Genomic DNA, 22155 nt, shown 5'->3' on the forward strand with positions numbered 1-22155 from the left:
TGACCAGTTGCTTTCCCTCCCAGACAGTTTTTTTCTGAGAAACACTACAGGGTGGAATTCTTGATCAGGTCCTTTCTGCATTAAAACTGCTCCCACACCACGCTCGGATGCGTCTGTGGTTACTAGGAACGGTTTGTCAAAGTCTGGGTCCCTTAGTATGGGGTCATGAGACATGAGTGTCGCTTTAAGCTTGTTAAAGGCCTTCTGACACTTTTCGGTCCACTGAACAGCATTTGGCTGTTTCTTTTTGGTTAGGTCTGTCAGTGGGGCGGCGATTTGGCTGTAGTGCGGTACAAATCGTCTGTAATAACCGGCCAAGCCTAAGAAGGATTGAACCTGTTTCTTTGACTTTGGGACAGGCCACTTTTGGATAGCATCCACTTTGGCCTGTAGGGGGCAGATAGTTCCTTGACCCACCTGGTGTCCAAGGTAAGTCACTCTGTTTAGGCCTATTTGACACTTCTTAGCCTTAACAGTTAGTCCTGCCTCCCTTATGCGCTCAAGGACTTTTTGTAGATGTTCCAGGTGGTCTGCCCAGGAATCCGAAAATATGGCCACGTCGTCAAGGTAGGTGACTGCATATTCTCCTAATCCCGCTAGGAGACCATCTACAAGTCTTTGGAAAGTGGCGGGTGCATTTCGCAGCCCGAAAGGGAGTACATTAAATTCATATAGCCCAAGATGTGTGGTGAAGGCTGACCTTTCCTTGGCAGATTCATCTAGCGGTACCTGCCAGTACCCCTTGGTTAAGTCCAAGGTAGAGATGAACTGGGCCCGTCCCAGTTTCTCTAATAGTTCATCTGTGCGTGGCATTGGATAGTTGTCCGGGCGAGTTACAGCATTTAGCTTACGGTAGTCCACGCAAAAACGTATTTCCCCATCTGGTTTGGGAACTAGAACCACTGGAGATGCCCATGCACTTTCAGAGGGGCAGATTACACCCATCTGTAACATATCCTGGATCTCCCGTTCTATAGCAGTTTTAGCTTGAGGAGACACCCGGTAAGGTTGGACTCTAATTGGGTGAGCATTACCTGTGTCAACAGAGTGGTATGCCCGTTCAGTCAGTCCTGGGGTGGCTGAGAACGTTGGCGCGTAGCTAGTGCACAGTTCCTGGATCTGCTGTCGCTGCATACGCCCAAGGGTCATGGAGAGGTTCACCTCTTCCACACCACCAGCACATTTCCCTTCATAGTAGACACCTTCAGGCCACTCAGCGTCGTCTCCTCCCTGGGCTGTAAACTGACAAACCTTTAATTCTCTGGAATAAAAGGGCTTTAGAGAATTAATATGGTACACCTTAGGCTTTCGGTTGGAGGTGGGGAATGCGATGAGATAATTAACAGCTCCCAGGCGCTCCTGGACCGTGAATGGCCCTTCCCACGATGCTTCCATTTTATGGGCCTGGAGCGCCTTTAAGACCATGACCTGGTCTCTTACTTTGAAGGAACGCTCTCTGGCATGTTTATCATACCAGGCTTTTTGCTCTTTTTGAGCATCCTGTAAGTTTTCTCTAGCAAGGGCTAAAGAGGTTCGGAGGGTGTTTTGTAGGTTGGTTACAAAGTCCAGAATGTTAGTTCCTGGAGAAGGTGTAAATCCCTCCCATTGCTGCTTCACCAACTGCAATGGCCCCTTAACCTCACGGCCATATACAAGTTCAAATGGGGAAAACCCTAAACTGGGATGTGGTACAGCTCTGTAGGCAAAGAGCAACTGCTGCAACACTAGGTCCCAATCATTGGACTGCTCATTTACGAATTTACGTATCATGGCCCCCAAAGTTCCATTAAACTTCTCCACCATGCCATTTGTTTGATAGTGGTAAGGAGTGGCAACCAAGTGATTTACCCCATGAGCTTCCCAAAGGTTTTCCATAGTTCCTGCCAGGAAATTAGTCCCTGCATCTGTAAGGATGTCGGAGGGCCAACCTACCCTGGCAAAAATGTCTGCTAGTGCCTGGCATACACTTTTAGCCCTGGTGTTGCTTAGAGCTACTGCTTCCGGCCATCGGGTGGCAAAATCCATGAAAGTCAGTATGTACTGCTTTCCTCTGGCTGTCTTTTTCGGAAAAGGACCCAGAATATCCACAGCTACTCGCTGAAATGGAACTTCAATGATGGGGAGTGGCTGGAGAGGGGCTTTGACCTGGTCTTGGGGTTTTCCCACTCTTTGGCACACCTCACAAGACTGGACATAGGTAGAAACATCCTTGCCCATTCCCTCCCAGTGGAATGACCCCCCCAAACGGTCTTTGGTCCTGTTCACCCCAGCATGGCCACTAGGGTGATCATGGGCTAAGCTCAAGAGCTTGGACCGGTATTTAGTTGGAACTACCAACTGTCTCTGAGGATGCCAGTCTTCCTGGTGTCCACCAGAAAGAGTTTCCTTGTATAAAAGTCCTCTTTCTACAACAAACCTGGATCGATTAGAAGAGCTGAGAGGCGGTGGGTTGCTCCGTGCCGCCGTCCAAGCTCTCTGGAGGCTTTCATCTGCTTCCTGTTCAGTCTGGAACTGTTCCCTTGATGTTGGAGACATCAGTTCCTCATGGGATTGTGGACCTAGGCTTGGTCCCTCTGGAAGCGATATAGGGGATGGAGCTGTTTCTGTTGACTGTGAACCGCTCTCCGCTGGTGCACTATGTTGGGATTCAGGCTCCAGCTGAGCCTCTTGTGTAGGGTTATCGGCTGCTGCCAGTTCAGGTTCGGTGGGGCCCTCTGGTGTTGAGGTTGCAAGTACTGGATTCAGTGCTGACACTGGGTCTGGTGTTGGTTGTTCGGCTGGTTCTGGTTCTGGGACTGGTTCCGTCTGGGTCTCTGGGACTGGATCCACTACTGCTGTTGCAGACATTGGCCTGGGGTCCGGGTCCATCACCTCTGACCGGGTCCTGATAGAAGTTTCCGGAACAGAGTTAGGCCTCACGGCTTGTTTAGCCTGGCTGCGGGTGACCGTTCCCACCCTCTTGGCCTGCTTCACATGATTGGCCAAGTCTTCTCCCAACAGCATGGGGATGGGATAATCATCATAGACTGAAAAAGTCCACGTTCCTGACCAGCCCTTGTACTGGACAGGCAACTGGGCTGCAGGCAAATTGAAAGAGTTGGACTTGAAGGATTGAATCGTCACTTGGATCTCTGGGTTGATTAAATTGGGGTCCACTAAGGAAGCATGGGTAGCTGACACTTGTGCTCCGGTGTCCCTCCACGCGGTGACCTTCTTCTCTCCCACACTCACAGTTTCCCTCTGCTCCAAGGGTATCTGGGAGGTATCTGGGCCTGCGGACCTCTGGTGTGATTCCGGTGCAATGAACTGTAATCTGTTGGGGTTCTTGGGCCAGTTGGCCTTTACATGCCCCAGCTCGTTACATTTAAAACATCGTCCAGCTGACGGGTCACTGGGGCGAGGTGGGTTGCTGGAGAATGGGGTGGTGGGACGATAAGGGGGCTGGAGGGTTCTTTGGGAGGTAGGAGGGGCCTTGGGCGGCCACCGGTAATAGGGTGTGGTCTGGGGTTGTCCCTTCTGGTCTCCGCTCAAACTGCGACCAGTTTTCTTCTTCTCTGCCACCTCCACCCATCTGGCTCCAATCTCTCCTGCCTCGATTACAGTTTTGGGCTTCCCATCTAGGATGTATCTTTCTATTTCCTCAGGAACACCCTCTAAGAATTGTTCCATTTGCATTAGGAAGGGCAAATTTACTGGAGATTCAACACTTGCTCCTGATATCCAGGCATCCCAATGTTTCACAATGTGGTAGGCATGTCGGGTAAATTACATGTCTGGTTTCCACCTTAGGGCTCTGAACCTCCGACGAGACTGCTCGGGTGTTATCCCCATTCTGAATCTCGCCTTGGATTTAAACAGTTCATACTTGTTCATGTGTTCTTTAGGCATTTCAGCTGCCACCTCAGCTATGGGTCCACTGAGCTGCAGCCTCAGCTCTACCATGTATTGGTCAGTAGAGATGTTGTACCCAAGGCAGGCCCTTTCGAAGTTTTCTAGGAAGGCCTCAGTATCATCGCCTGCCTTGTAGGTGGGGAACTTTCTGGGATGGGAAGTGGTACTTGGAGAAGGATTACTAGGGTTTGTTGGGATATTCTGCTGAGCCTTTATCTTCTCCATCTCCTCCACATACTTCCTCTCTTTTTCCTTCTCCTCCAGTTCTTTGTCCCTTGCTTCCATAGCTCTCCTGTGAGCAGCTGCTTGGCGTTGTTCTGCCTCTCTCGCTTGTTCCTTCTTCAGCCGCATGAGTTCTATCTGTCTTTCATGTTCCCTTTGTCTTTCCACAGCCTGAAATCTGGCTAATTCCAGCTTGTGTTGAGCCATGGATTTTGTCATTCTAACCTCTCTGTTTTAACTAACTTTACACCCAAGGTTTAGAAATAAACAAAACTTGGCTGTAAAATTTTGCTGTGCTGGAATAGAATACCTATTCTCTGATAGTGATTGTCAGCCTACAGAAAAAGACAATTCCCTTGTCTCTGCTCTGGGCCCAAATCAAAGCAAAAAACCTCCAACTACTTGGAAACCTGCTTACCAGCAGCCCAAAGGAAAAAAAAATATTCCTTTTCAAACCTGTGCTTCTTGTAAAACAAAAAAGTCAAAATCCTAAAAAAAAAAAAACCTTGCCACTTTTGTCTCCAGGCAAATGGGTAGAACATCCCCCTCCCTATTTACTTTTAGGGGAAAAGAAAAAAATAAACCTCTGGGTTGGAAGACTGTGAATTTCCCTGCAGGAGTTACGTACCCTGCCTCAAGGCAAAGAAAACCTGCAATTCACAAAGATAATCCCCTTTTGTCTCAGCTCTGGCTCCAAAGCAGAGAGAAAACAAGCTGCTTTTCCAGCAGCTCCAAAGGAAAAAAAAATTCCTTTTTAAAATCTGTATTTCTAGTTCAAAAAATCTCAACTGGATCTCAAAATGATTTCAGGTTAATCCCACCACTATGCCACCATGTCAAGGTTCCTCCCCCACTCTGAACTCTAGGGTACAGATGTGGGGACCTGCATGAAAAACCTCCTAAGCTTATCTTTACCAGCTTAGGTCAAAACTTCCCCAAATTACAAAATATTCCACCCTTTGTCCTTGGATTGGCTGCTACCACCACCAAACTAATACTGGTTACTGGGAAACGTAGTTTGGACACGTCTTTCCCCCCAAAATACTTCCCAAAACCTTGCACCCCACTTCCTGGACAAGGTTTGGTAAAAAGCCTCACCAGTTTGCCTAGGTGACTACAGACCCAGACCCTTGGATCTTAAGAACAATGAACAATCCTCCCAACACTTGCACCCCCCTTTTCTGGGAAATGTTGGATAAAAAGCCTCATCAATTTGCATAGGTGACCACAGACCCAAACCCTTGGATCTGAGAACAATGAAAAAGCATTCAGTTTTCTTACAAGAAGACTTTTAATAAAAATAGTAGTAAATAGAAATAAAGAAATCCCCCCTGTAAAATCAGGATGGTAGATACCTTACAGGGTAATTAGATTCAAAAACATAGAGAACCCCTCTAGGCAAAACCTTAAGTTACAAAAGAGATACACAGACAGAAATAGTTATTCTATTCAGCACAGTTCTTTGCTCAGCCATTTAAAGAAATCATAATCTAACACGTACCTAGCTAGATTACTTACTAAAAGTTCTAAGAGTCCATTCCTGGTCTATCCCCGACAAAGACAGACTATAGACAGACACACAGACCCTTTGTTTCTCTCCCTCCTCCCAGCTTTTGAAAGTATCTTGACTCCTCATTGGTCATTTTGGTCAGGTGCCAGCGAGGTTACCTTTAGCTTCTTAACCCTTTACAGGTGAGAGGAGCTTTCCCCTGGCCAAGAGGGATTTCAAAGGGGTTTACCCTTCCCTTTATATTCATGACATTGTCTAATTTACTTATATTACAATGTATCAAAGTTTTTGTGTATGTTGCAGAATCCATCAACATTTTCTTTTGATCTCTGAAGATAATAACTTTCTTAATTATATAAGTCTTTTGGTACATTTTTCCAAATGGCATAAGTTCATCAAGAAAAATTGCAGCTCTCTGCATTTTTAAAGTGCTGCTTTAAATATGCAAAATGGTTCTGGAGAAAACAATATATTTTGACAACTAAAGCAATTGCAAATATACAAGGTTGGCATGATTTTTGGTAGAATATCATTCCTTTAGCAGTATTCTCATTACCATATAGCAAGAGATATGTTTATATCAGATAGACTTCAGAAGAAAAAAAATAACCAGCCTTTGAGATGAAACAATCATTAGTATTAGGCGTGTAACTGTCTAAATATCAGCTAATATTGGATGAATTTTTAACAAGCACTTCAAAGTATGTCAGGCACTCCTGCTAAATAAACAATTCCTGTTATTAGAATGTTATAAGACGATACACTTGTTCTCCACTGGGTGGACATATGCAGGCATTTTACCAACATTACTTCACTGGAGCTGGCTCTTGTTGGACTTTACAGTTACAGCAGTTTACATAGCTCTAAAAGATCTCAGAAGGGCCCCTGGAGAGTTCCCTTGTCCTTTTCAAAACTCAGGCCAATGCAAGAACTAATTGCTGCAGTTTGTGTGAAACACTCACTTCTGCACGTTTTGCTATCAAGGTTTAGGGTGTATCCACTATGACATCTGCACACAAAAGAGTCTTCTGTGTTAACACATTCCTGTTCACAGCCATGTTTACCCAAAGCACAGAAGTTTATTCCTGTGGAGAGAGAGGTTAAAGAATACAAGCTAAGTATGCTGGTTACTGAACAAAACATCATGCTTCTTAAATGTTACTAACTTCCATGTGACTGTTAATAAAACTGTGGGAAGCAGCTGATCTGGTGGCCTATTAGTAAAAATGTGCAAGACTTTGCTTTGATTCCCAAATGCTTTTTTCCCCAGCCATCAGAAGTAACATCAACACTTTGGGGAGGAGGAGTGCCTGGTACTGCTCAACAGTGACACACACAGTTTGGCTTAGAAAAGAGGAAGTAGAAAAGTTGATGGATTGTTTTATTTTATAAGTCTGTTTCATGTGAACCATGAAGTAAAGTGTCTGGGAATGAGAGCCCCCTTCTGAAAATACTACCAAACTGAAGGGCTGATCCAAAGCCCACTGAAGTCACTGAAAAGAATTCCATTGACATTAGTAGGGACATTATCATGTCCATAATTCACAACTGTACTCCTGGTAATAAACATTATGCTTGCAAATGTTTTCAGAATTGGACCCTTTGCTCCTGGTCCTGTAAAGTCCTGAATATAGTCACAATGCTATATAAAATTATAAACATAGCAGCAATCCAGACTGCTGTTAAAAATGATACTGATACATGAAAGCACATACCGAAACGCACATTTTTTGTGAAGATGAAAGACATTTCATCATGTTCCAAAAGAGGCTATTTTCTTAGCTTTACTCTTAGCTTGTGAGAAACATTAATACTACCTCTTGCTCCTGGCTTTCATAGTGCTTAGGTACTAAGAAAAACTAGCTGCTTCATCTGCGTGCAGGTTCTATATATGCCTTAAGAATCTCTCATGATGCATCTGCTTTGATGCAAGCTTGCTGGGTCCCACACCAGAGTAGCTGCGTCATAGAAATCATAGAAATGTAGGACTGGAAGGAACCTCAGTATATCACCTAGTCCCGTCCCCTGCACTGAGGCCTGGTTTACACTACAAAATTTGTCCACCTAGCTGCGCATCTGTCTACACTTAAATTTGTCTCCCACTGATGTAAGTGCCCCTTTATGTGAACATAGTAGCACCAGCTCCCCGAGCAGCATTGAGCCATGGTTGCTGTACGGAGTTCAATGCAGCGCAAGTGTAGACACTGCATTACCTATGTTGACCCTAACTAGTCCTCCAGCAGCTGTCCCACAATGCCCAACGATCTGGTCACAATTGTTAACTCCACTGCCCAGAGGTCACATATACCACAAGCCTCCACTCCTTTAAAACCCCTGTGAATTTTTGAAATGCCTGCTCCTGGTTGTCCTGTTTGGTGAGCACACTTCTATCTGCTCTCCTTTGTTGTGTGCAACTGACCATGCCAGCTACATGCTCCAGCTGCACTGCTGCCTGGAGTAGATGGGAGGTATTGGATCTCCTGGGCCTATGGGGAGACGAGGCTGTGCAGGCCCAGCTCTGAACCAGTTGTAGAAACATCGTCTACATCGAAGAGCAGCTTGCTCTGGGGAGGCAGAAAAAGGGCTACGACAGGGACCAGCAGCAGTGACAGCCATGAAAGTCAAGGAACTGTGGCAGGCATATCAGAAAGCCAGTAAGGCTAACCATCGACCTGGTGCCAAGCCACAGACCTGCTGCTTTTACACAGAGCTACATTCCACCATCCCACACACCAGCATGGATACCTCTGAGGCCCCTGCTGTGAACAGCGAGGAGGAAGAGTGTGGGAGACAGGTGACTGGGGGGGCCAGCGATGCTGTGACCCAGGACCATTTTTTGACTCCACCGCAGTCCAACTAGTCCCTGTAATCAAGCATGGGTGAGCCTGATGTAGGGGAAGGAAACTTGAGTAAGCCTGTAAATTAATTTCCCATTCAAGTGACAGCACCCCCAATTTAGCTGGACACAGCTATCAACTTTTCATTAATTCACTCATACTACAAGAGGTAATGATACAACAAAGAGCTAGCTGCTTTTCGTTCCCCTCTAGAGTTAGGCGGGGGAGGGGGCCATGTGGAGCAGTTTGTTTATATGCACTCTTGAGTCCTCCTGAGAGATAGATGAACCTTCCCTGGAGGTACAAGGCAATCCTCTCCCGAAGGTTTCTAGAGATGGCAGCCTTAGTTTTTCCTCCGCGGTAGGACACGCTCCCATGCCAGTCGGCGATAACTTCAGCAGGCACCATTCAAATACACAGTCTAGCAGCATTCAGACCCAGATGACTTGAAGATGCCAGCAACAGTTGTGCTCTCTGTGCCTTTGCTACCCTCAGGAGTGAGATAGCAGCCAAAGCCACCCCCACCTATTGAAAAGGGTGCCAGTATCCAGTGCCCGTGCCCTATACTCATAGTTTCATGTAACTGAGCAATTCCCTTCTCCTTTCCCTCACCTCTGGCAGCTCATACTCACCATGGCTTGAGCAGAGAGTGGCACCAGGCACAAGCACTCCAAAGCAGAAGTGTCAATAAACTCATTTTGTTTAACACTTTAGGGCAGCAAGGGAAGGAGGGAGTGCTGAATCGGAAGTTTCGCTTTCCATTTCTGCTGTACTGACAATAGTGCCTCTGTGTGTGTTAGCTGCAGCTGTTGCAGCCTTGAGAGGTTCTCCCTCCACACCAGAAGCGGTGCTCCACCATCTGCTGCTGCTCTGTGAATGCCACCAATAACCTTGACCTGGTTCTCGCTATGTCCCACAATAAACTGACCACCGTGTTCCTTGCAGCTCTTCTTGCGGCTCTGTAAATACTGGAGAACTGTGCATCCTGTGCTTGCGGTGCTCATGACAATAGTGCAGAGCTATGCAATCTTCATGCTTCTGCCAGAGACTCCAGGCAGTGACAAGTCCCATGCAGGTTCAGAGGAAATTGAAAATAGGTGCAAAAATTATGGGAGAAAGATGATATTATGGGATGGAGAATAGTACATTATGGGAAGTTGACCCCCGGCTCTCAGTCACCCCTACGCGAGTCGTTTCTGCCCCACCAGGCATTGCCGAAACTACCCAAAAGACAGTGTGCTGAATGGTGGCAGGTTGCACACTGGGATACCTATCCATGGTGCACCTACCCATTGACACAAGCACTCCTGGAGAGTACGTGCAGCGCCGACGCAAGGAGACAAGCATGTACACGCACAAGTGATATACTAACTGCTGCGGCTTTATGCTGACGTAACTTGTGTCAGGAAAACTTTGTAGTATAGACATGGCTTAAGTATTATCCACACCATCCATGATAGTTATATGTCTAACCTGCTCTTAAAAACCTCCAGTGATGTAGATTCCACATCCTCCCTAGAAAATTTGTTCTACACCAAGGTCCACACGTCTCATTTAGGAAGCTGATACAATGGAGGCAGTTTTCGAAGCTTTGTAAGAAACTGGGATGGTGATTTAAAGCAGTGGTTCTCAGCCACGGGTCCAAGGCCCCCTGGGGGGCCACAAGCAGGTTTCAGGGGGGCCGCCAAGCAGGGCCAGCATTAGACTCTCTGGGTAGTAAGCTGAAGCCCCACTGCATGGGGCTGAAGGCCAGGGCCCTGAGCCCTGCCACCTGGGGCTGAAGCCAAAGCCTGAGCAATGTAGCTTCACGCAGCCCCCAGTGGCATGGTGCCAAGGAAACTTCTCTGCTTGCTACCTCCTAACACCAGCTCTGGCTTTTATATGCAGAAAACCAGTTGTTGTGGCACAGGTGGGCCATGAAGTTTTTATAGCATGGGGGGTGTGGGTGTGGGAACTCAGAAAGAAAAAGGATGAGAACCCCTGATGTAAAGAACTCCATCGTGTTTAAAATATAAACGTAAACTGCTTTTAATAACTAAATAATACATCCCCTACTTTCCCAAAATTAGTCAAAGGCATCTGTCCTTGGCTACAACATAAATTTGAAGTATTTAGGCCAAAACCACTTGAGTTACGACAAGCCCAAATAAGAAAATTTCAAAGTAGTAATGAACGACCTGGTTTTGAGCCATCATATGTCCCATAGTACTCCCCAGAATTGCTTCAGAAAAATTGTAATGTGGTGTAAAATCTGGTCTGTGAAATATCAAGGAGTTTGGTTTAGGTTTTGGCAAAGTTATGGGGTGAAGGAAGGGGGCTGAGGTTAAAAATCACCTTACAATAGAAGGTTTGTTTCAGCCTTCACTATGGAAGAGGCTATGATCTTTCTGTAAAGTCAGCCATACAGGTTTTCAGAAGTAAAAGCAGATGAGCTTTATTGCATACTGTAGGACAACTTACTTTTGCAAGTTCTCTTATCTGGATTAAGAGTAAACCCTTGTCGGCACCGACAAAAATAGGAATCATCTTTATTAACACATTCCTGTTGACAGCCATGGGTCTGCAAAGCACAGTAATCTGGTCCTGTAAAAAGAAAAAAATGTGCAGCAATGAGGAACATTGACAAATACATTAAATTAAAACCAATTATCTTGGTTTCTTTCAACGAGCATCTCTCTTTCTGGACATGCTGCTGACACCTTGCCATACTGTCTCAAGCTGTGAAAACAAAATGTTCCATTTTCACACATACTATAATGCAGCATACATATTTTTAATGAGCCCCTGGGGGATAAGTTTTTCATGGGAGGATGTACAGAAATGAGTGTTGGTATTTTTGAGATTTTTGCAGCTAAATACCCATAGATCACACTGAAAATGTATCACATGGTTTTCTAACAAAGTACCTGGTTATACTATTTTACTGCATGCAAGTTAGATATGATTTATAAGAAGAAGTGTATTAGTGTGCTTCTGGGTGCCTCTCACCAGATCAGAGCATTACTTCACCTGCAAAGTCAGTGTCTGAACAACTCAGGTTTGTTTGCTTTGCAGTTCCCTCATTTAAGTTGCTCATGAGATGATAGTCATGAAGGTTCACAGGCAACCATTACCACCAATGTATAAAGTATGTTAGAAAGGGAAGCTCACTGTGCAGTGATCAGTGGGATCTATGCACAATTAGGGCCTGATTCAACACCAGTGAAGTCAATGAGATTTTTGTCATTTACTTCACTTAGAAGCAGCATTTGGCCATAAGGCCCTCACTGGTTTTATATTGGTGTAGCTCCACTGACTTCAGTGGAGATACCACTGATTTATACCAGTCAGAGTTAGCCCCTAACCCTTCATTCCTGGCAAAATTAGATAAGAGGGCAGAGGTTAGTTCCTTAAGATCAAATTTTTAAAGATAGTTAGTCAGGCTGGCTGGAAAACATGAATCCAGGTTGTGAACATTTTTGAGGTTTTGATATGTGGTTTCATGCCTCATTGGAAGAAAACTGAGACCCTTCAAAATTTTTCATGAAAAAAAACACAGAGAGCCTACCCACGGCAGAAGAGCCAATAGTTTGGGCACTTGCCTGGGAGAGACTCAGTTTGATTCACTGCTCTGAATCAGTGGCTCTTAATCTCTCCTTCTAGAGCTCTTCCACTCTGAACCAGGCAGAGCAGGGACTCGAACCCAAGTCTTCCACCTCCCAGAGGAGTGTGCTAACAACTGGAATACAGACTATTCAGGTCATGCTTTTGTCTCAGAAATTCCATCTTGGACCTCAGAAACATTGCCAAGGAACATTTCTTCACAACCAATTTGTTTCCATGAAAAGTTTTGGTTTTTGACAGATCAGCATTTTCGGACAGAAAAATGTTTTGCTGAAAAATTCTTGACTAGTTATTGTTTACGCTCCTAAAGACACAGGTAGGTGCTTAGGTGTTTTTGAAAATCCCAGTAGGTGCCCATCTGCATCTGTAGGTACCCAGATACCTTTAAAAATCTGACCATTAGAGGTGAGTCAAAGGTTACTTAGATAAACTTTGTGGTATAGAGACTGTCTTTTTTATATGTGTTTGTATAAAGCCTTTCACAGTGGGGCCCTGGTATATGATTGAGGCTTAGAATGCAGAAGGCTCCTCTCCTCTCCAGAGGTAGCAGCATGGGGTCCCACGGCATCCCACAGGTAACAAGAGAGGCTCCCCTAAAAAGGAGCAGAATCAGCAACAAGGCAGGAAGACCCCTAATAAGTACTCCAGGAGCCAGGATGTATAAGGTATACCTGCTTGGGCTAGTGTTGGCAAACCCCCAGAGCAGTGTGTCTTCCAGTTAATGTTGAAATGGATGGGGAGTTCACACCTCTCAGTGCTTTTGTTTCAAGCTGTCTTGGTAACACTTATTTAAGTTTCAGGCTTTTCTTTGTGACCATAAGGGGCTAGAAGCTTAATTTTTTTTCTTTTTGTAAATGAAAGCCAAAATGATGATGTAATCAAATGACTCTGGGAGCTTTAGAGCCCTAAGCATGGGCTATAATGCTTATGCCTTAATCTAGTCCTGCACTTATCAAAGCTCAAAAAAAAAAAAAAAAAAAAACACCTTGTTTGACCATTTTGGCTCCATCTTTCTTAACATAGGTTGAATCTTGGCTAGTTTTGCTGCTCTCACTGAGACTTACCTGTCAAGCCAAATTGGTAGAAAATAATGTTAAGAGTTTTAAACTTTGACCATTTAAAAATTAGTTGTTTGAAGCTTTTTCTTGTGTGTTCACACTGACCCAGAGCCAGTGTGATTTAGAACACAGGGGAACTCTGACACACCCTTGCTCTGAATCAATTGAGTCTAATCCCAAGATAATCTGAACAATGTGCTGACTTTAAAGCAACTGCAATTTGCAGTCCATTTTCTTCATGTTTGGTTTGCAAGACACAAAAGAAGTCCAGTTTGCAGAGAAGTGATTTGGTAAGTTTTAAAAGTTATTTATGTTTAAATTCAGCCAGGGCATCCTGAACTGAGCTGATTTAACCAATGCTGTCCTGGCTCAAGTCCATTCTTGCTTGGCTGATGCTTCTTATTCAGCACCCCCTGCCCCACTACATCTAGCCAACCTGTTTTTTTTCAAATTATAGTTTTGGGAAAGTTTTTTGCACTTTAAACTGATTTAAAGTATTTAAAGCATCTTAAACAGGTTAAAATGTTCGAGAGGTGTAGATCTGTTTAAATGCATACAACTAATTTCAGTTAATCCCTATAGCTGATGTAAAGATTTAACTTGCTTTAAGATGTTTATGAAGTTTTGGGGTCTTTGATCAGTTTAAACTGAAAAAAAATCACACATTCTAAAATCCTCAACAATTTTGGGGGAACAATGGATCTGGATAGCTGCCCAAGCAGCAGGAGGCACTTATGCTGTACAAAGAATATTTCAAACTGCATGCTTATGTGGATATATACACACACAAGTATGGAAATATGTACTTCACATAAAATTTGAATAGACCTGCATCTGACACAATCACAGGTTGTCTTAGGGTATGTCTACACTACGAAATTAGGTAGAATTTATAGAAGTCAATTTTTTAGGAAGCGATTTTATACAGTCGATTGTGTGTGTCCCCACTAAGTGCATTAAATTGGCGGAGTGCGACTACAGTACCGTGGCTAGCGTCGACTTTCAGAGTGTTGCACTGTGGGTAGCTATCCCACAGTTCCCGCACTCTCCGCCGCCCATTGGAATTCTCGATTAAGCTCCCAATGCCCGATGAGGCAAAAACATTGTCCCAGGTGATTTTGGGTACATGTCATCAGTCGCCCCTCCCTTAGTGAAAGCAATGGCAGACAATCGTTTTGCGCCTTTTTCCGTGCAGATGCCAAACTGCTTTCAGCAGACGGTGCAGTAGGACTGCTAACCGTCGTCATTGAACCACCGCTTCCGCTGCAACTCTGCTCTGCTGCTCGTCTTGATAGCGAATTTCTCCATGTTGGCTGTCATGGGCTTCCACTGCAACTCTGCTCTCATGAATCCACTGCGCGGGTCCTCTCGTCGTTCTCTATAAATATCTATTCTCATGGCATCCGTCGTCAGCCACCACTTCCACTGCAACTCTGCTCTCCAGCTCACGCCATACCACGGCAAGCATAGAGCCCGCTCAGATCACCGTGGCAGTTATGAGCATTGTAAACACCTTGCACATTATCCTGCAGTATGTTCAGAACCAGAACCTGCAAAAGCAGGCGAGGAGGCAACGGCAACACGGTGACGAGAGTGATGAGGATATGGACACAGACTTCTCTCAAAGTACGGGCCCCAGCAATTTGGACATCCTGATGGCAATGGGGTAGGCTCATGCCACGGAACGCCGATTCTGAGCCCGGGAAACAAGCACAGACTGGTGGGACCGCATAGTGTTGCAGGTCTGGGATGATTCCCAGTGACTGCGAAACTTTCACATGCGTAAGGGCACTTTCATGGAACTTTGTGACTTGTTTTCCCCTGCCCTGAAGTGCAGGAATACCAAGATGAGAGCAGCCCTCACAGTTCACAAGTGAGTGGTGATAGCCCTCTGGAAACTTGCAAAGCCAGACAGCTACTGGTCAGTCGGGAATCAATTTGGAGTGGGCAAATCTACTGTGGGGGCTGCTGTGATCCAAGTAGCCAATGCAATCATTGAGCTGCTGCTATCAAGGGTAGTGCAGGTCTTGGAAATGTGCAGGTCATAGTGGATGGCTTTGCTGCAATGGGATTCCCTAACTGTGGTGGGGTAACAGACAGAACACATAGCCCTATCTTGGGACCAGACTACTTTGGCAGCCAGTACATAAACCGCAAGGGGTACTTTTCAATGGTGCTGAAAGCACTGGTGGATCACAAGGGACATTTCAACGACATCAACATGGGATGGCCGGGAAAGGTACACGACGCTCGCATCTTCAGGAACTCTGGTCTGTTTCAACAGTTGCAGGAAGGGACTTACTTTCCAGACCAGAAAATAACTGTTGGGGATGTTGAAATGCCTATAGTTATCCTTGGGGACCCAGCCTACTCCTTAATGCCATGGCTCATGAAGCCATACACAGGCACCCTGGACAGTAGTCAGGAGCTGTTCAACTATAGGCCGAGCAAGTGCAGAATGGTGGTAGAGTGTGCATTTGGATGTTTAAAAGTGCGCTGGTGCAGCTGACTAAGTCATTTAGACCTCAGCAAAACCAATATTCCCATTGTTATTGCTGCTTGCTGTGTGCTCCACGATATCTGTGAGAGTAAGGGGGAGATGTTTATGGCGGGGTGGGAGGTTGAGGCAAATCACCCGGCCACTGATTACGCGCAGCCAGACACCAGGGCAGTTAGAAGAGCACAGCAGGGCACGCTGCACATCAGAGAAGCTTTGAAAACCAGTTTCATGACTGACCAGGCTACGGTGTGACAGTTCTGTTTGTTTCTTCTTGATGAAAACCCACCCCCTTAGTTCACTCTACTTCCCAGTAAGCCAACCGACCTCCCCCCTTCGATCACCGCTTGCAGAGGCAATAAAGTCATTGTTGTTTCAAATTCATGCATTTTTTATTAATTCATCACATAAATAGGGGGATAACTGCCAAGGTAGCCCAGGAGGGGTGGGGGAGGAGGGAAGGACAAGGCCATACTGCACACTTATTGAATGCCAGCCTTCTGTTGCTTGGGAAGTCCTCTGGGGTGGAGTGGTTGGGTGCCCAGAGGCCCCCCTCCGGTGTTCTTGGGCGTCTGGGTGAGGAGGCTATGGAACTTGGGGAGGAGGGCGGTTGGTTACACAGGTGCTGCAGCGGCGGTCTGTGCTCCTGCTGCCTTTCCTGCAGCTCAACTATACGCCGGAGCTTATCAGTTTGATCCCCCAGTAGCCTCAGCACTGCATCCTGCTTCCTCTCATCATGCTGCCGCCACCTATCATCTTGATCCCACCTCCTGCCCTCGCATTCATTTTGTGCTTTCCTGGACTCTGACATTGCTTGCCTCCATGCATTCTGCTGAACTCTTTCAGTGTGGGAGGACTGCATGAGCTCAGAGAACATTTAATCGCGAGTGCGTTTTTTTCACCTTTTTATCTGCACTAGCCTCTGGGATGGAGATGATGGGGGAGCGTTGAAACATTTGTAGCTGCGGAAGGAAAAAAAGGGAGAGTAGTATTTAAAAAGACACATTTTAGAGAACAATGGGTAGACTCTTTCATGGTGAACCAAGCTGTTAACATTACATAGCATATGTGCTTTCGGTACAAGGTCGCCAACCCCCCCACCCCCAATTCTCAGGGATGATCACCTCACCCCTCCCCTCACTGCATGGCTAACAGCAGGGATGATTTCTTTTCAGCCACAGGCAAACAGCCCAGCAGGAATGGCCACCTCTGAATGTCCCCTTAATAAAATTCCCCTATTTCAACCAGGTGACCGTGAATTATATCACTCTCCTGAGGCTAACACAGAGAGATAAAGAACGATGTTGCTTGAATGCCAGCAAACACTGGGACCATACGCTGCCATGCTTTGTTATGCAATGATTCCAGACTACGTGCTACTGGCCTGGCGTGGTAAAGTGTCCTACCATGGAGGACGGAATAAGGCTGCCCTCCCCAGAAACCTTTTGCAAAGGCTTTGGGAGTACTTCCAGGACAGCTTCATTGAGATGTCCCTGGAGGATTTCTGCTCCATCCCCAGACACGTTAACAGACTTTTCCAGTAGCTATATTGGCCGCGAATGCATCCCAAGTCTTCAGGGCAAATTAATCATTAAACATGCTTGCTTTTACACCATGTATTATATTTACAAAAGTACACTCACCAGAGGTGCCTTCTCCAGCTTCATGGTCCGGGAGCCCGCCTTGGGAGGGTTGGGAGGGTATTGGCTCCAGGATGATAAATGGTTCCTGGCTGTCGGGGAGAACGGTTTCATCCTCCTTCTCCTCATTATCTTCCTCGTCCCCAAAATCCTCATTCCTGTTGCGTGAGACTCCCCCCTTGCAGAAGTCCATGTACAGGGGTGGGGTAGTGGTAGGGGCACCACCTAGAATTGCATGCAGCTCATCATAGAAGCGGCATGTCTGGGGGTCTGACCCGGAGTGGCCGTTTGCCTCTTTGGATTTTTGGTAGGCTTGCCTGAGCTCCTTAAGTTTCACGCAGCACTGCTGCCAGTCCCTGTTATAGCCTCTGTCCTTCATGCCCTTGGAGATTTTTTCAAATATTTTGGCATTTCGTCGTTTGGAATGGAGTTTTGATAGCACAGATTCATCTCCCCATACAGCGATCAGATCCAGTACCTTCCGTTCGGTCCATGCTGGAGCTCTTTTACAGTTCTGCGACTGCATGGTCACCTGTGCTGGTGAGCTCTACATGGTCACCTCTGCTGATGACCTCGTTACAATGGCCAAACAGGAAATGAAATTCAAAAGTTCCCAGTGCTTTTCCTGTGTACCTGACTAGTGCATCTGAGTTGAAAGTGCTGTCCAGAGCGGTCACAATGGAGCACTCTGGGATAGCTCCCGGAGGCCAATACCATTGAATTGCATCCACACTACCCCAAATTCGACCCAGCGATGTCAATTTCAGCACTAATCCCCTCGTCAGGGATAAGTACAGAAATAAATTTTAAGAGCCCTTTAAGTCAACAAAAATGGCTTTGTCGTGTGGATGGGTGCAGAGTTAAATCGATCTAACGCTGCTAAATTCCACCTAAACTCGTAGTGTAGACCCCATGGGCTCAGACACCCATGTGTATCTAGGGTTGTATAAGATGCTTTGTCATATTGCACTGCATTATTTCATAAACTGTATTTGTTCACACTTAAAAATATGGGCTAAATTAATCACTGGTATAAGGAGTGTAACTCTACTGAAATTAATAGAGTTGCACCCACACACACCCACAGCAATTAAGTTTCTTTATCATAATCCATATGTAGAAAGAAACAAAGTTAATGTTGTACATTCAACCTTTCCTTTTACATTTCCTGAATGTGGCATGCTTAGCTATGCAACCTTAACAGTGCCTTAATACGGGGCATTTTGCATTTAATTATTAAACTTGTTTTATAAACAAAGAAAATTTAAGAACTGTGTTGTATAAAATTAAGCTGTTTTTCTGGTCTATTGCACGAGGAAGGAGGACACTCAAAATAAAGGACTCTGGCAATCCAAAGGGATCATGCAACATAAAGGCTTTTGATTTTACTACCTAGGGAGAAGCATGGCCTCATGTTAAGAACTCCTTGTCCCCAGAGAAGGAGAAAACTTCCACTGCTTTTATTTCCTATGGCTCCAGGAGCTAGTCCATCCCTGAGATTCTACTGAATGTCCTCAGCATCTTCAGGAACAGCAATGGGAGAATCACCACTGGAAATTAGGAGGTACAAGGAGAGCAAATTTATCATAGTACTTAAAATTCATTACAACTTACTTCTGCAAGTTCTTCTGTCTGGATTTAGAATAAATCCTTGATGGCAGCTACAGTAGTAGGAGTCATCCGTACTTACACACTCATGTTGACAACCTTGGTTATCCAAAGCACAAAGGTCTACAACTGAAAAAGAAAATAAGAAGAGTACATAAAATTAAGATAAATGGAATCAAATAAAAATATGATTAAATATGTATATTATGGCAGTGGCTAAGGGTCCTGATCAATGTCCAGGGCTCTACAAATAAGGAATTGACATGATCTCTGCTCTGAACAACTTGCAATTTAAGAACTTTAGTGCAATGATTGATGTACCAATTATTAGGGGCTCACTCCTTTCTTTCAGAAGGGATACATTTTGAATGGCTGATCACATTTGTGACTATGTTGGAAGACTCAGTGTGAGATCCCATTCAACTCCACTTTTCTATGTTGATTAGAGAAGGGACACAGAGCAGATTCTAACCTGGGTTACTTGATGTTAAACCAGGGTACTGTCATTGATGCAAGGGATTTAGACCACAGTAACTGAGATCTGAATCTGATTCTCACATTGGTCCCCCCACCAAATACAGTCAGCAGCCCTTTTTTTTCATTGGCTACCTGGAACTTTTGTAACTTTTCAGCATGTCTTCTCAGCTCTTGAAACAGTGCCTTAATCCTACACTCCATACAAGATGCATTTAGCACAGGTTGGGGAGAGGCAATAGTGATTTTACTCTAGTGTTATCTTCTGTCCCTCTGCCCCCAATCCTAGAACCAACTGGGGCTGTGCCAGACCCCAGAATAGCTACTGTAACTTATCCCCAACTGCTTATGGCATCAAGGAGCTGAGCCAGCCTCCAGGAACCACAAGTGTAAAGGGGGGAGCACACCCCCTGCACTGGGGACTGGGACAACAGCTTCACTCACTCTGTGTCACCCCAAGATTCCCATTTGAAAAGCAGCTGTAGCAGAGGCCAGGGTCTGACCTGGATAGTTTACGTTAGATAGAGCCCTTTGTTTGACAGAAAAAGAATGTCATAATTACTCTAGTCACTTACATCAGCATATTTAAAAGACAGAATACAATCAGGCTAAACACCATGCAAGTTTTAAAATAAGAGTTTACACAGATAAGTAAGAGGTTCAAAACAAAAGTGCGTAAGTAGTCAAATGCAAATAAAACTTTAATTCCCTGCAACTTCAGTTGTTTCTTCATTCATCAATTCTTACAATAGATTAAACATAGACCAATCACAAAGCAAGTGTTCTTTCCACAAGACACTGCCTGGCTCGCACTATTCCCATTTTGTCTGATCTAAGTTTTATTTTCTGCTCAGGACAGCAACATGCTCAACTTCACATAGAAATGTGAGGAGTAGGGTCGCCAACTCTGACTGAAGCTATTCCGGGATCTTTTTCCCCCCCACATGATGTAATGTCATTAATTGTACTGTACCTAATAAAATCTCCCGGATTGCTTTCAATAGTCACCAGGAGATCGATGCTGCTTCCGGTAGACTCCCCGCCAATCCGGGAGGGTTGGCAACCCAAACAAGGAGTTAGCTTTCTTGACCCTACCAATAGAACAACTCTGCCCTAGCCGCTGCTAACCCTTTCTGTTACTTTATTTATTCGTTTTTAAACCTCCCAAGTTATATTAGAATTCTCCTTTGAGGAGGGGACATTTTTTTCTTTATATTAATCAATTCTCTTAACCACACCCCAATTGTCTCCACTAATTCAGGCACCCTAGGGTATTTATTCAAGACCCATTTACTCTGGAAGGCAAATAATACATTTATGCACATTAAGGACATTTCTGCTAACACTTAGGGTTATTTGGTTTGAATCCAGACTATTTGGACTGCTCATCATGTATAACCACTTTCTTGGGAAGTATCTTCCTGTTTCCAGACTGAATAGCTTCAGATAAAAATATATTTATTGAAAATGTATGTTAAAGCTACAAAGTTTAACACAATAATCAGCCTTCCCCTGAAACCAGATCCAACCATGTATAAATTTCCAATTGTCCTAAAAAAAAAGTATTTAAATAAATGAATACATCAAAGAATACACACAATTTTCCCAAAGTAAATTTTGCTCTAGTAAAAATGAGCGCATCTGTAAAGGCTCGACTTGTATCTGGTGTTTAATTACACAGTATCAAATTGCTCTGTGATTTCTTCCAGCTCACCCCCTTATCACTGGGATGGCCTATCGGAGCCTCTCCATAGCCTCTCTTCATTCAAATCTCTCATGTAGATCTATTTTTACCATCATGGCTACAAGAAACAGGCCAACAAATCAGAGCAAAGTTGAGGGGAAAATGGAAAAACTCTAGTATTTTTTAAGATGTTTTATCAATGAGTAACATATGAGCAGACATGATTCAGACCACTTTATTCACATTTGGTCCCTCATTCTTCTCTCTCTTAGTTGGTCTGTCTTTTTAGACTGATCTTTTTGGTGAAGGGACTGTGCCTTCCTATGTCTATACAGGAGCATAACTGAAAAATAGGAGCACAACTGAAAAATAAATAATAATAGTTGATACAGGACGTATATTTCTCCAGTTTTCTCACTAAAGGATAGATTGTGCAACCCTTATTGCGGTGAGCACATGCTCACAGGAGCAGTCCTATTGGCTTCTACAAGTGGTTAGCTTGCCAGTTTCTCTAGTGTAAACAAACCTGGGTGACTGACTGTATGTGGCTGACGTGCTCTCTTGCCAATTGCTCTTAGGGGCAAACATCATTGCACTGTTGTAATATTTTTCATATACAAATTAACCACACTAGGCCAGCATTTCTCAAATGCAGCCACCAGGGGCTTTTCTTGTGGCCACAGCCTTCTAAGCAGTGATTGGGGGTGGGGGAAGCAACGGCCCCTTCCCCGGGACTGCCATCAGGGATTGGGCTCTGCCCCCCTCTGGAGCCAGAAACACTAGAGGAGCAGGCAGCCGGTAAGTTCCCCACCTTCCTGGGCCCAGTAGGGCTCGGGCTTCTGGCTTCAGTCCTGGGGTGGCAGGTGGCAGGTTCTGGTCATGGGGCGGCGGGCTCTGGTCCCTGGCCACAGGGCTTCAGCCCGGACCCCAGGCTATGGGCACTGGGCCCAGGCTCGCCACCCCCCCCATCACCGCTGGCCCCCACTGCCTCCCAAGCCCCTCATCCATTGCCCCTGCTACCTCCTTACCCACCTCCCCATCCAGGGCTTAATTTTCCCCCCAGCTTGCTGGGGTTAAGTAAATTTGCTGTGAAAAGTGATATTTGTATGTTTGTTAATATCACTTTTCACT

At 45.2% G+C, this 22155-nt stretch overlaps 1 protein-coding gene across 1 annotated transcript in view; it reads right to left on the reverse strand.

Moving 5' to 3' along the window:
- The window catches only part of MATN2 (matrilin 2), a 127819-nt gene that overhangs the window by 40180 nt on the left and 65484 nt on the right, over positions 1-22155 (reverse strand). The window contains exons 6-8 of the mRNA XM_077808671.1: positions 18873-18995; positions 10921-11043; positions 6586-6708 (exon numbers count right to left, since the gene is read on the reverse strand). Of these exons, the coding sequence (XP_077664797.1) occupies positions 6586-6708; positions 10921-11043; positions 18873-18995 (369 nt within the window). The remainder of the gene's footprint in view (positions 1-6585; positions 6709-10920; positions 11044-18872; positions 18996-22155) is intronic.

This window comes from Eretmochelys imbricata, chromosome 2, assembly GCF_965152235.1.
Source record: "Eretmochelys imbricata isolate rEreImb1 chromosome 2, rEreImb1.hap1, whole genome shotgun sequence".
Lineage (NCBI taxonomy): Eukaryota > Metazoa > Chordata > Testudines > Cheloniidae > Eretmochelys > Eretmochelys imbricata.